Genomic DNA, 14,809 nt, shown 5'->3' on the forward strand with positions numbered 1-14,809 from the left:
AGATCCCAGAGTACACTGGGAAAAGGAACTCTCACTCAACATCTCAGAAAAGGAGTGAAAGGCAGCAATGCACAGAATTCACTCAAGCTCCATATGTGCAAAGCATACAATTATTCAACTTAAAATTATATATCAAGCGAATCTCTCTTGTTTAAAATTGTCCAAAATGTTTTCTGGGCAAGATCCAACCTGCGAACGCTGCAATCAAGTTCCAGCCTCACTGGGCCATATGTTTTGGGCGTGCATCAAATTAAAATCAGTTTGGACAATGCATCACAGTCCCTCCTAATCCACTAACAGCTGTGTTTGGTGATCTTCTAGATAGGTTTAAAGGTGAGAAGGACAAACAAATTGCAGTTGCCTTTACTACACTATTGGCATATAGAGTTATCTTGCTCATCTGGAAGATTCCTAACCTCTTTTAAGTCAGCATGAGGGAGGAACAATACCTGAACAGGGCACCAGTTCATCGCTACCGCTGTCCACCGTGCCCACACATTTAATTATTAGCAGTGTACATTATTTAAATGAAGTTAAAATGTATCTGTATAATGTAATATATATACTTTACTGCATTTCATTTTAAAAATGATATTAAGAGATCCAAGAAGATAGCGCCTGGAAATCTAAATCCACTTAGAAGCCAGTTGTCATCATCTGTAAATCTGCTCTGTCTTCTGTTGAATTGAATTGAATTCCTTTATTGTTATTGTATGGTACAATGAGATTCAATATGAAATCCTCCATAAATGTACTTTCCAATTAAATGGTAAAAGAACAACAGCAATAATAGTAATAATAATAATAATAATGATAATAATAATAATATGATAAAAAACAATGAACAATATACAATAAGAAAGCAGAAGTGGCTCAGGTTGTGCAATATTACCACAGTAATGCAAGTAAGGTAATTGTACTTCTAAGTACAAACAGTTCTACCGGGAGCAGTTCATGGACTGATTGAGTATGTTTATAGCTTTTGGGATGAAATTATTTCTGAACCACGAGGTCCTTACAGGAAAAGCTCTGAAGTGTTTGCCGAATGGAAGAATATTAAATAGACTGTGCCCATGGCCGAGACAGCATGTGCTAGTAGCTGTATCCCAATAATTCTCTCTGCTCTTGACACAATCTGGCATAGAGCTTTCCAATCAGCTGTGATTCCACACTCAGTTACAGTGGGTTAAAATACTCTGAGGGGTGCACAGAGTAACAATGCTAAAGCAGCTATGGTATTTGGAATAGTATGGCCATTCCGTGCACCATTATATGGTTACAGGTTGATTACAATCAGTTGCCTTAAACTAAAAAACGATATGCGGTTAATTTCAGTTTATTTGATAAAGCAATGTCAGGGATGTGGATCTAAAAAATAAAGGGAGACCATACAGGAAAAGTAGCACTGCTTTGACGGTGGGTGCTGTCAATTTGCAAAACCGAGCCAAACACTTGCGTACTCAATGGTTTGAGCTGGGGCGAGAATGTGTGTGGCTTTAGTTTAGTTTTTATACATCGCGATGTGAGCGTGGAAACGGGCGTACACAACATCTTTGTGCGTATGCACCGTTTATACATGAAGCCCCAGGTGAGGCAAACCACAATTTTTGAAGTATAGGTCCTTTAACGTGCCAAGAGATAGAACACATCTAGAATTAAATGAACCCTCCAACACCGGTGTAGAGAAGGTTGAAACTGGGATATTTTGTGGAGACATAGTTCAAATACAATGAACTGAGAATATAATCTTAAACAGTCCCAATATAATAAACCAAGGGTATAATGCTAAAAAAACAAAAATAAAAAAACACTGTAAAAAGCTGGCTACATCATTGAAGTTTAACAAAAAGTCAATAGTTGATTACTTCGTGTAGCCAAAGTGTGCATGTAATTAAGGGGAGAAATATATATTATGATAACTGAAGTTTAAAGTAAACTGTCAATAACTGTTTACTATTTGTTAACCTATTAGCCAAGATGTAGCCATAAGTAGACAAAATGTGCATATAATTAATGAAAGAAATATAAATATAATATTTGCAGTCAGTTTGTCAGTGAGCATTTTGCATTCTGATTTTGCAGCTTTTTGCTTTTCCATTCATGGCGGAAGCTGATTGTTCAACCAATTCAATACGGGTCGTAACCTTTTGCTTAATGTCTTCAAGGTGAGCGGCAAACACTCTAATTTTACTCTCTAACTTACTTCTATTTTCCTTTATTTTTTCATCAGTGTTTCATAGCATATCTGTAAAGGTTGTAGTGAACTTAGTACTTAAATGTATCTTCAGGTTTTTTATGTCTTGGCACTGTGAATGTATTATTTTCAATACTTTTATGATATTGTCATAATTTATACATTTGTACGTTGACAAAGCTAAGGATGCTTGTGTGAGATTCTGTTATGATTCCACAGGTTTTTATGTATTTTGGATTATTAGATTTTGTAAATTTTATTTTGACATTTGTACCGCAGTACCATTTTGAATTTCCACTGGTGTTTACATATTGTCTTGTTGGCTCCCTAGGGGCTTCATGCCTAACGGTGTGCGTAGAATTCACACTAAAACATGATGTATGGACTAAAGCGGAAATGTGCGTACGCACAAAAAAATCCAGATACATAAATCTATGCGTTCGCCAACTTCCACGTTCTTCCGCTCCATAAATCCCAGTCAGCGTGAAAAGTAACGCATGTGCACGCACCTGCTGCCACTGCCAAACTCCTCCCAGAATTATGCCTCTTTGAATATGCAAATCAATATAAATATCCCTTAAGCTCAGTGTTCTGTGAAAAGGCAATGGCAAAAGCACAGGTGGAAATAGAAGAATTTCAGCGAATACCAAGTGGAGGCAAGGAAAAACAAACTATTTGTTGGTTTAATCAATGGAATAAACAACAAAAGGAAGTTGTTCGAGTGACATAGAGTGTCGGAGAGACTCAAAAGCTCAAGTTCACAAAGTCGCACAGTGCCTGAAATAAAAAAGAAGTTGTCAGATATCAAAGTCGCCATGAAAAGGCAAGTCATAGCCCACCGTCTGAGTATCATATGAAAGCTTATTAGGGTACAGAGAAAAGAAAAAAAATAGGGACATAGTGGGAAAAAATCTCGAAATGTCAGCAAAGATGATCTGCTGTGGCAACCCCTAACAGGAGCAGCTGAAAGAAGAAGAAGAAGAAGGTGCACTGAGAGTAACAACGCTAAAGCAGCTATGGTATTTGGAATAGTTTGGCAATTCCTTGGACCATTATATTGTTACAGGTTAATTACAATCAGATGCCTTAAACTAATAAACAATATGCGGTTAATTTCAGTGTATATGATAAAGCCGCATCAGGGATGTGGATCTAAAAAAGAAAGGGAAACCACACTGGAACAAAAGCACTGCTTTGACGCTGGGTGCCACCAATTTGCAAAACCGAGCAGAGAACTTGCGTACGCCAGGGTTTGAGTTACCGTGAAAATGTGCATGGCTTTACGTCAAGTTTAGGTTTTATACATCGCAATGTTTTTGAATATTTATTCTTTTGATCTTTAGTTGCTGTTTTTATTTATGACCATCCTTTTGTACTTTACATCTAGCAGTACAGAATTTATAGCAAAAAAATTAAAAGAAAGTGAAATGAACTCAACTGCTCAGACAATATTATTTTTTTCCTTAATTTTTTCCTTAATTTTAAATTCTAGCAGAACCAAATGCTAGTTTCCTTAAAATTCACAAAGTTAAAAAAAAAAAATTGTCTTCAAATAGTCTGAAGTGTTGAGTGATATTGTCGTGTTGTAATTGATATTAAATACATTGTGGAGATTTTTACTTTTTAAGTAAATTAAATCTTATTACTTGCCATTGATTGATCATTTGCAATTTTATTTGTATAATGAAAGTTTCTATCAACTACATGAACAGCATATGTTTATATGTCACATCTTTATACACAGGATTTACCTCAAAGTGCAATACAAGATGTCAAAGAAAAACTATTAAAATTAGACAAGAATAATAATTAATACTGTACTATGCAAAATATACATCAATACACACATAAAATGGATTAGTAAAATTAGTGGAAGAAGTAGTAGAAAAGTAGAGTCCTTATATATGATGATAAGGTCAGATGGCTGGGGAGAATAAAAAATGTTTTTAAAATCCATAGGTAAGATGCTGGCAAAAAAAATCTGCAGGTGTTCCAATGCCAAAAAGACTGTCTAGACCCCACTGGGCATTCTACTTAAGTTGCTCCTTATTTTTTTAGGGCTTCATTCTGAAGGATTTAATACAGTTTGTCTTGTGGATAGTTGGGTTATCCACTTTCATTTGAGCATCACAAGCTGCTGTGCATTGCTTTGATTAGGTGGTGTATCAGAAACCAAAAAAGCAGAGAAACGTAGAAATGAATGATTGCAAATCTAGGATGAAAATGTTAAGTCTATGCATGTGTAGTCAGTTATGGGTTGTCAGAAACTCGACTCAGAGTCATGGAAAGGTTTGGGGCAGCCACCCGTATAATTGATTTCCTGGCTGCAAAGTTGAGCAAGTATATACAGCACTGCTGTGCACAAAACCGAGTCCAAAGCAGAACTGAGGGAATAGGGATAAGGTGCAGGCTTTTAAAGGGGAAGACAGGAAGTGAGATCATAGGGGTCGGGCTCATGAAGGTCTTCAGCCATTGGTTCGAGCCCGGATGTGACATCACAGGGGCTGGAGCTGGCAAGGTCTCCTTCCATAGGCTCTGTCCTGGAAATGACGTCAAGAGAGCCAGGTGGAATCTCCCGTGTATGGTGTACAGGCAGTCCCCGGGTTACGTACAAGATAGGGACTGTAGGTTTGTACTTAAGTTGAATTTATATGTAAGTCGGAACAGGTACATTATTTTAATAAATGCTATTGTTGACCGACTGTAACCAAGTGCTCTGTCAATGAATGATGGAGTTTCACCTCTCTCTGACCTTTTTATTATTTCTACTTTATTTTCAATGGTGATGGTTTTTCTCTTCTTTACTGTATCACCAGCACTTGAATCAGATTTGGGTTTCAGAGTCATTCTTGAAGGGTGTAGACAAAAGGTTAAGATGAGCTCTTCTGCACAGCACTATACAGCTACCACAGCAGGCAGGAACATGGTGCGGCCAAAGGCGTGTAGTGAATCGCCCACCACCGCCCCCATTAAACAGGCAGCCACCCGAAGCACACTACAATGCTACCCCACGCCGCCCCATTCTCCCTCAATGGCCTCCATTCAGCCACAACCGGGTCACCGCTTGCAGCATTACCAGCCGCCCACCGAAAACAATTCGGGGGGAGACGTGTGTAGTGGGCGGGCAGTGAAACACCCTACACCGCTCCATCCAGCCTGCGTCCAGTCAGGAGCAATAGCTGCAGCGGCATAGTGGGCGGACAGCGAACCGCCCCATTAAGCCTCCGTCCTGCACACAAGCGATAGCTGTAGCCCCAGTGACTATGGACCACGGGTCACCACTCGTTTGCCGCCGGGAGCCACCCGAGGAACACAGGCACACTACACTGCGCGAACTGCGAAATTGCACCCCTCCAGCCACTACTTGCAGCATCCTCCGGCCAAAGATGACGGAGCAGCAGTTAATGAGGTGCATGCGTCACAGCTGCAGCCTCATTCGTCAGTCGTAGGTCGAGTGTCCCATAACCTGGGGACTACCTGTACAAGAAAGGGAGAAAAAGAGTCAGTGCACTCTGCCACATCCCAGTATGCCTCGGAACTGCCCTTACTCAAGCCCTTTAGCTGCCTCCCATGTGCATGTGTGTGACAGGGTATAACCAAAATGTAAGTACAAAATTGCCAAATTAAAAATGTGTGTTTTTATGAGTTTTTAAATCAATTTATAGTGTTATCTTGGCATATATTTACTGGTAAAGTATTCCAGATTTTTGGTGTATAAGAGCAAAAGGCTGCCTCACCAGTTATTTTATGTTTAGCTCTTGAAATATTAAGCAGGCCAGTATTAGAATATCTAAGAAGATGACTTTGAATATAGGACGTCAGGCATTCCAAAATATAGGAATGAGAAAGATTATTTAATGTTTTATATACCATTAGTAGAATTTTAAAGTCAGCTATAAAGAGACAGGTAATCAAAGTAACAATGCTAAAACTGGTGAGATGTACTCAAATTTTATTTATTTAGTTAAAATTGTTGCTGCTGCATTCTCAACTAACTGGAACTGATTAATATCTTTCTTAGGTAGTCCAGTTAGGAGTGGATTACAGTAATCTAGTTGACTAAAAACAAAAGCCTGAATTAATTTCTCAGCATCAGGCAAAGCTATAAGAGGTTTAAATTTTGCAGTGTGCCTTTAATGGAAGAATTCAATCCTAGTAATATTTTAATGTGCGATTTAATGTTCAGGTCCATAATTGCACCTAAATTCCACCTTAACTTTTAATGGTGAGGGATCAAGTTTATTTCAAACAACTTCACCATTTACATTTTTTGCTAACAAAAAAAAATTCCGTTTTTTTCTGTAGTTAGCTTGAAGAAATTACTAGTCATCTTTTTAGAAATATAAGTGATTTGTGTGGCCTATGGATTTTGTCTTTTGACAAGAAATTTCATTTTCAGTTTGCTTTGTTTAGGTTTCTTACTGTCTGCCACCTGAGAAAGGATAATAATTTTTATTCCATATTTTATTCCATATTCCATGTTCCATATAAAAAATGTTAACCACACTGTATTTTTTTTTTTTACAGATAACACGTTCATAATTGTACCAAGGCATCAAAAAGAAGATTTCTCTTTTTCGATGATCAGTTCATCGGTTCCATTTTTTGAGCACCATATTTTTTGTGAGCAGAATTTCTGTACTGGGTGTATTGATAAATTCTAGAATAAATAAAGACATTTAGAATACTCCCTTTAAAGGAGATTTGTTTTTAATTGTGACAACCGAATCTTACTGAAAGGATGACTGATACCATCAAACAGATAAAAAAGATAAACAGAGGTGATCCAGAACAGAAGAAAGGAAAGACACAGAGGGCAGTGAAATCGTGCCTAATGTGCTTGGCTTCATATTGTGATGAGCATTTGGAACAACCTTATCAGAAAGCAGACATCAATAGTCATTTGATACAGGATGGACTGAAAGATGGGCTGTGCAAGCAGCATGAGAAGATCATACAGTTCTTCTTTTTAACTAATCAGGCCCACAACTGCAGGATATGCTTTGACTCGGGTCCTCATCCTCTGCTATACGTAAACAAAATAAAAAAAAAGGTAAGAAGAGCAGCTAAACAGATGTTCAAGTTAATAAACATACCAGTACAAGAAATTTCCTGGTAGGCAAGAATTTCTTTTTTGCTGAACTCTGCATGCCCCTATGATTGTCAGTTTGTTTTCAAGGGAGTAGATAGTTTAACTAAAATACCACTTATAGTTGAAGAGCTTTCTTGTGCATTGCCTTGGTAGTTGAATCCGTGTGTTTACAATTGTTTTTGTGTAGGTGTGACTTGCTTTGTAAAAGAGGTTGCTTTTTGTCAGTTGTTGACTAGAGATAGGAATAAAAGCTATTTTAAATGTTTAGCCAGGTTGAAGTTTAAGGAAAACAAAGCAGTGCCTTAACCCCATTCCCTCTTACCCCCTAAGCAAAATGCTCTTCACAGATTTCTACAGAGCCTACTTGAGAAACTGATTCTATAATTGAACCTACATCTGGGCACTGTGCAAGCAGCAGCCTATTACAGAAGATCCATTTTTCTTTTTGTTTCTGTACTTATTTACTAGTTTTATTTAAGATTAGAATTGATCAGGCTTCTGGCTTGTAACTAGCCACTAGAAATCAGATAAATGAACTTTGAATGGATCTTAAATTTATGGTTAAATGGCAATGCATGTAAACCTCTTGTTTTGACTGCTTCTCAAATGGGCTGCAAACTTGGGTAGAGTCTCAAAGTGGACCTTAAGGCTGCTTTAACTCTGCAAGACATGGAAATGTAACAAATGTGAGAAACCAAAAATAGGGTGTATTAAATACTCCCATAATCAGCTCTTGCCGTGCATTTGCAAGCACCTAAGCAGCTCAATTTCACTTTACCGCTGGAGCTGTCCTACTGAGTAAGATCGCTGTCAAAAATAACTCATAATAATTTAAGTCAAATTTACATTTCATATTTGTCAATTACACTTGCACTTTTGAAAATAACACTTCTGCAAATTACGCTTGTGCTTCTGCAAATTATGCTTGTTTCTAAAAAATATGCTTATGCTTCTGAAAGTTACGTTTGTTTTTGAAAATTACGAGTACAATTCTCAACCGTGAACAAAACATCAATGGATGCATGAGGCATCTCCATCGAAGAAGAAACAATCGATTTTTGTTACTACGCATGTGCTTTAAAGTTGGAAAGATGGAATTATTTTTGACAGTGATCGTACTTCATACTTAGCCCCCTTAGAGTGGCTGCAAAAGGTAAAACGCAAAAAACAAAATAAAACTGACACAATTAAATTAATTAAATCCCACGGAAGCGTATTAAGGCCATGGAGGAAAAAAAAATACAGACACAGTGAAGAAAAAAAAGGGTGTGTCGAGAATAGAAGTTGTCATGTTGACTTTATTCTCAACATTTCCACTTTAATCTCATCGTTTATGTCAAGATTTAAGTGGAAATGTCGACTTTATTCTCAACATTTCCACTTTAATCCTGTAGTTTATTTTTTCATTAAAGTAGAAAGCCGAAATATGCATCTTAAGATCCTGTCATAACCAATGTAGCAGATTAAATGCTTTGTATTACGTGTTCCCTGACTTAGTTGTTAAACGCTATGTGATTCTTAAACTGAGGCATGGAGAGGAACTACAGGCAGCGATTGCCACACAGAATACATTCATTTCACGGTATTATTGCTCTCTGAACATTTAGAATACTAAGATATATACTTGGTATCATTTTCATGATGAAATCCATTAAAGCATGTATTAAACATTTGGGGGCACGATAGCATGGCAGTAGCTCTGCTGCCTCTCAGCAAGGGGTCCCCAGATGTACGTTCAGTGTAGAGAACCTTTATGACAAGTGTGATGAGGCTCCAAGAAGCTGGATGTTTGAATGGGTATCGTGCTGGTTTAACTGAAATATTGTTTAAATGTTGAATTTGTGAGCTGGTGGTCAGAGACACAATCACAGAATTCAATGGATGTTCATCTGAGTGGGCTTTCTTTATTGCAGGCATGCAGTCTCTATCGAACGTACCAAACCACCAGTTCTTATCCTTTCTTTTTCTTTCTCCACATAACCAATCACCACATAGAAAACACCTTTGTGAAAGTAAAAATAGCTATTAACTTAGGACACTTAGTGTTAGGAACTTTTAAGGAACTTTGAAAATTGTTCGCTATACATGTTTAATTATTCGATCCATCCAGGGTCGCACTGTCCCAGCAAACATTGTGCACAAGGCAGGAACAATGCCTGGACGGGACACCAACTCATCACTGGGTAAATATGAGCACATACGAACACTAGGGTCAATTTAGATTAACAAAACCTCACATCCTAAATGCCTTTGGAAGTAAACTTAAGCACGCCGAGTAAACCCAGAAAAACATACAAACTCCAGGCAGGGAACACCCGGAACCTCATACTGTGAGGCAGCAGCACTACCACCACTCCACTGTGCCCCATCTATATACAGTATGCTTTAATACATTTCATCATGGAAATGATATCAAGTATTTATCTTAGTAGTCTAAATGTTCAGAAGGCAGTAATATCATGAAGTGAATGCATTCTATGTGGCGATCGCTGCATGCGGTTCTTTTCAGTCCAAGAGGAAGTCAGTTTAAGAAACACGTAGTGATTACCAACTTGGTCTGGGAACACTTAATACAAAGCATTTAATGTGCTAAATTAGATATGACTAGGATTGAGAAAATCTAGCAAATTAAACATTGATTTTAAGATGAAGTTTACGACGTTCTAATTTAATGACAAAATAAACTACTAGATTAAATTGGAAATGTCGAGGATAAAGTCGACATTTCCACTTCAATCGTGACATAAACAATGAGATTAAAGTGGATACACACATACACTTTTTTTCTTTTCCATGGCCTTAATATGCTTCTGTACAACATGCAATTAACAATAAAAGTGAGATCATGAAATAAACAATTTTACATCAGTGCGTTTTACTGGTCCACCATTGATTGTTGTTGTGGTGTGAAATTTTGTATATAAGTTGATAAATATTTTGTATGTCTTTATTTCTAACTTAGACAAAGCAATGTAATATTAGTATTATATCATTGATAAGAACAGCAATGGTTTGATGTTTAACTAACCTCCCCCCTGAAAAATCCCTCAGCCAAACCCCCCCACCCCACTCCCACCCCCCTCTGTAGGACTGAGTCAGGATAGTGAATTTTATGACAGGATCATGGAAATTGCCTAAAACCAGTTTGGCAAGTGATTCTCTGCAGGACTGTCTCAATCAACCCACACAGGAAAGCCAAACTACCTAGCTGGCAAGCATCAGCTCAGGAAATGTTTTTTTGGGGCAGGTCTGAAAGGTATTGTGTGCCCTCATTAGTCTAAAGTATGGCTGTTTGGGATTGGTATGAATCAGAAGCCATTCTACAGATTTGTGCCGCCTGAAACTACAGATCAGCATTTATCAGGTTGTATGGTTGCCAGTATCCACATGTACTTTGCTTATTGTTATTTTTTGAATATTATCAATAATACATTATTTAAAGTGTAACTTAACTCCTGCTTGTCTTTTACTCTATGTAATTGTTTGAGGTTATAGATGTAGAAGGGAAGATGGGAGAAGTGCTAAAGTACAATCTATACATATTAATAAAAGGCAAAGCCCTCACTGACTCACTGACTGACTGACTGACTGACTGACTGACTGACTGACTCATCACTAATTCTCGAACTTCCCGTGTAGGTGGAAGGCTGAAATTTGGCAGGCTCATTCCTTACAGCTTACTTACAAAAGTTAGGCAGGTTTCATTTCGAAATTCTACGTGTAATGGTCATAACTGGAACATATTTTTTGTCCATATACTCTAATGGAGGAGGCGGAGTCACGTATTGCGTCATCACGCGTCCTACGTAATCACGTGAACTAAAAAGAAGGAAGAGATTTACAGCACGAGTCAAACGCGGGAACGAAGGTAAATGACGTTAATTTTTGACTGTCTTTTAATACTGTGTAAGCATACATATTAACACATGTGCAATTAAACGTGTGCATTTACGGGGTGATTTCTCAGGCTTTAAAGCTCGCCTTTTATCAAACGCGGGAACAAAGGTAACTGACGTTGTTCACTGTCTTTTAATACTGTGTAACCATACATATTTACACATGTGCAATTAAACGTGTGCATTTACGGGGTGATTTCTCAGGCTTAAAAGCTCGCCTTTTACTAAAAAGGTAAATGCAAAACTATTTTCAATCATTCTATGATCTGCTTCTCACAACTGAAGGCACCATGGCTGATGGTAAATGATGTTAATTTTTGAGTGTCTTTTAATACTGTGTAAGCATACATATTAACACGTGCAATTAAACCTGTGCATTCACGGGGTGATTTCTCAGGCTTAAAAGCTCGCCTTTTACTAAAAAGGTAAATGCAAAACTATTTTCAATCATTCTATGATCTGCTTCTCACAACTGAAGGCACCGTGGCTGATGTTACGTCACTTGCTGTCCAACCATAAGCCTTACCTGGTGGTTAACCGGACACTCACTTCACTCCTTTTCGGGAATCGAAGCTCTGAGATTTTTTTTTGTTCTTAATTAAAATTTAAAAGCAATACTTCACTGCTGCTAAGCCCCTCTAGCGCTGACGTCCGAGGTTCGATTACCGTAAGCAAGTGCAGTGAGTGTGTAATTACATTCACGGCATTCGTAGTCTGATTCACAATCTGTTTGTATGGGTGGTTACCTACGAGGTAACGCTTATACTTGGCCACCAAGTCAGGTCGAAGTGATCACTCGAGTAAAGGCAGCTTCACAAAAAAACAGATCCTTAACAAACTGTTATTAGTATATTTTCCCTCAATTTAAAAACGTTTTATTTTCTTCTTAATAAAAATTTAAAAGCGGTACTTCGCCGGTGCGAAGCGCGTGGAATTGACCGACTGACACATACAGACATATTCATGAGTGCAGGTACTTCGGAAAGAAAGCACCGTGTAAACCTAAAGTTTAAATTAAGTTCATAGACCTACAAAAGGTTGCCATTCATTTGAGGCAAGATTGCTTTTCTTCTGTACAACTATACGTTGCATTCTCAACAGTGTGCTTGCACGGCTTCAGATATATATGTATATATATATGTATGTCTATATATAAATATGTAAGCTTATAAGTACTGCCTTACTTCTCTTTAAGAAAGAAAGATGTAATGATACTTGATTTAAACGATTCCATGTCTTCCTGGGTTTGCGTAGCTTATTGTCAATATCTTTACACCTGTTTTTAACACTTATTTACTGAAACAGGCTTTCACGAAAAAAGTTAGGGCTTTGCTACAGGATACACCCTCCACAAGTTAAGCAAGTAAAAATAAAATATATATTCCTGTTTTATTTAAACCTTTTAAGTTCGTATGCATAGCCCCATTTGGCTGTTTAATTTTTTTTTCTTTCTTCAGTAATATTTAATCTCCTTAAAGAAAAAGAACATATCCATTTTACTTTTTTTGTATCTCTTTAGTAATATTTTAGTGTAAAAGAATAACCAGTATTTAAAGCTTTTATGTTACTTTATACATTTATTTTACACAATGTTGAAAAATTAATAAGAAAGCTACATATTTTTGCAGCTGCTGCTTTCATTTTCAATGAAATGAAAAAAGCTCTCCAAGAGAAAATGTCAATGAAGGAGAAACAGTTTGCACTATCTAAAAAGGAGAAACCCTCATTTATAAAAGTTTGCTGCAGATGACTTAGCTTATTGTCAATATCTTTACACGTTTTTTTAAGACTTATTGACTAAAACGGGCTTTCACGAAAAAAGTTACGGCTTTGCTACAGGATACACCCTCCACAAGTTAAGCAAGTAAAAATAAAATATATATTCCTGTTTTATTTAAACCTTTTAAGTTCGTATGCGTAGCCCCATTTGGCTGTTTAATTTTTTTTTTCTTTCTTCAGTAATATTTAATCTCCTTAAAGAAAAAGAACATATCCATTTTACTTTTTTTGTATCTCTTTAGTAATATTTTAGTGTAAAAGAATAACCAGTATTTAAAGCTTTTATGTTACTTTATACATTTATTTTACACAATGTTGAAAAATTAATAAGAAAGCTACATATTTTGGCAGCTGCTGCTTTCATTTTCAATGAAATGAAAAAAGCTCTCCAAGAGAAAATGTCAATGAAGGAGAAACAGTTTGCACTATCTAAAAATCAGAAACCCTCATTTATAAAAGTTTGCTGCAGATGACTTAACTGAAAATAAATGAATAGTTCCTTTGTGTATAATACATATTTATCTATTTTACTTATGCCTTTATTCCACCAACTTACAACATCTGAGGTACAATTTATTACATTACTTTTGTTTTTTGCAGCACAGGCAGGTGAAGTGACTTCCTCACGGTCACACAGTGGTGTCAGTACCAGGATTTGAACTGACAAGCTCCGGGTTTACTGAAATATTACTGAACAAAGAAAAAAAACGAAAACGGGCAAATACGGCTATGCATACAGATGTCCATCCGTCCATTATCCAACCTGCTATATCCTAAATACAGGAGCCAATAAGTACATATGTTTATATATATATATATATATATATATATATATATATATATATATATATATATATATATATATATATATATATATATATATATGTGAATGTATGTATGTATATATGTACGTCTATATATATATATATATATATATATATATATGTAGATATGTAAATTTGTATATGTATATATATGTTTATGTGGATGTGTATATGTGTATATACGTATGTATATGTAGATATGTATATATATATGTATATGTATATATATGTTTATGTGTGTCTGTGTGTGTATATTATATATATAAAAGACAGCAACACTCATAACAATGACAACACAATTACATTGACAATCATGTTACGTTATTTTTAAAATGTTTCCTTTTTTTTTTTTCATAACCTCTTTAACACACTACTTCTCCACTGCGAAGCGCGGGTATTTTGCTAGTACCTTATAAACGGTACTAAGTCTATGGGATTTGAGGCATTCTGACAAAGGCTACACATTAAATAATACAAAAGGGGAAAGTAGAGTAGTATAGAACTCCACCAAGACAAAACAATTGTAATGGGAAATGTTTGATTGCTGTCAAATTGTATGGATGAATTGTGTGCACTTATTGCGTGTCCTGGAGCATACAATTACAGTGGCAGCTTGAGCTTTATGTAGAACTGGCTTGAACCTGATATACCTGACACTGTTTTAATGCTGGCCAGATTTTATCTTATTCGAGCAGATAGAGTCCCAGTGTGGTGTAGAATAAAAAGACAGAATGGGGACTGGTCATCTGTGTGATTGAGGAATGGTGTAAAAGGGCATAATACAGTTAAAACTAGTTTGTAATTCAGACATTGAAATTCTGGCTGTTGGAATTCATCCATGTTATTTGCCCAGGGAGATAAATTACATCATCCTTTTTAATGTTTATATTCCTTCCTCTGCAAATGTTAACTGATAAAATAAATGATTTCATTCTGTCACCAATACTTTATTGATGACTGGTTGTATTCAAATGTTAAAGATGCCTTTAAATGTAAACTACTGGCACCTTTAAGAAAATCTGAC

The 14,809-nt window shown here is 36.5% G+C and overlaps 1 protein-coding gene across 1 annotated transcript in view; it reads left to right on the forward strand.

Moving 5' to 3' along the window:
• LOC114658021 (oxidized low-density lipoprotein receptor 1-like) overlaps positions 1-14,809 on the forward strand; it is a 224,068-nt gene that overhangs the window by 29,752 nt on the left and 179,507 nt on the right. The window contains exon 2 of the mRNA XM_028810044.2: positions 6,722-7,247. Within this exon, the coding sequence (XP_028665877.2) occupies positions 6,936-7,247 (312 nt within the window). The 5' untranslated portion in view covers positions 6,722-6,935. The remainder of the gene's footprint in view (positions 1-6,721; positions 7,248-14,809) is intronic.

This window comes from Erpetoichthys calabaricus, chromosome 9, assembly GCF_900747795.2.
Source record: "Erpetoichthys calabaricus chromosome 9, fErpCal1.3, whole genome shotgun sequence".
Lineage (NCBI taxonomy): Eukaryota > Metazoa > Chordata > Cladistia > Polypteriformes > Polypteridae > Erpetoichthys > Erpetoichthys calabaricus.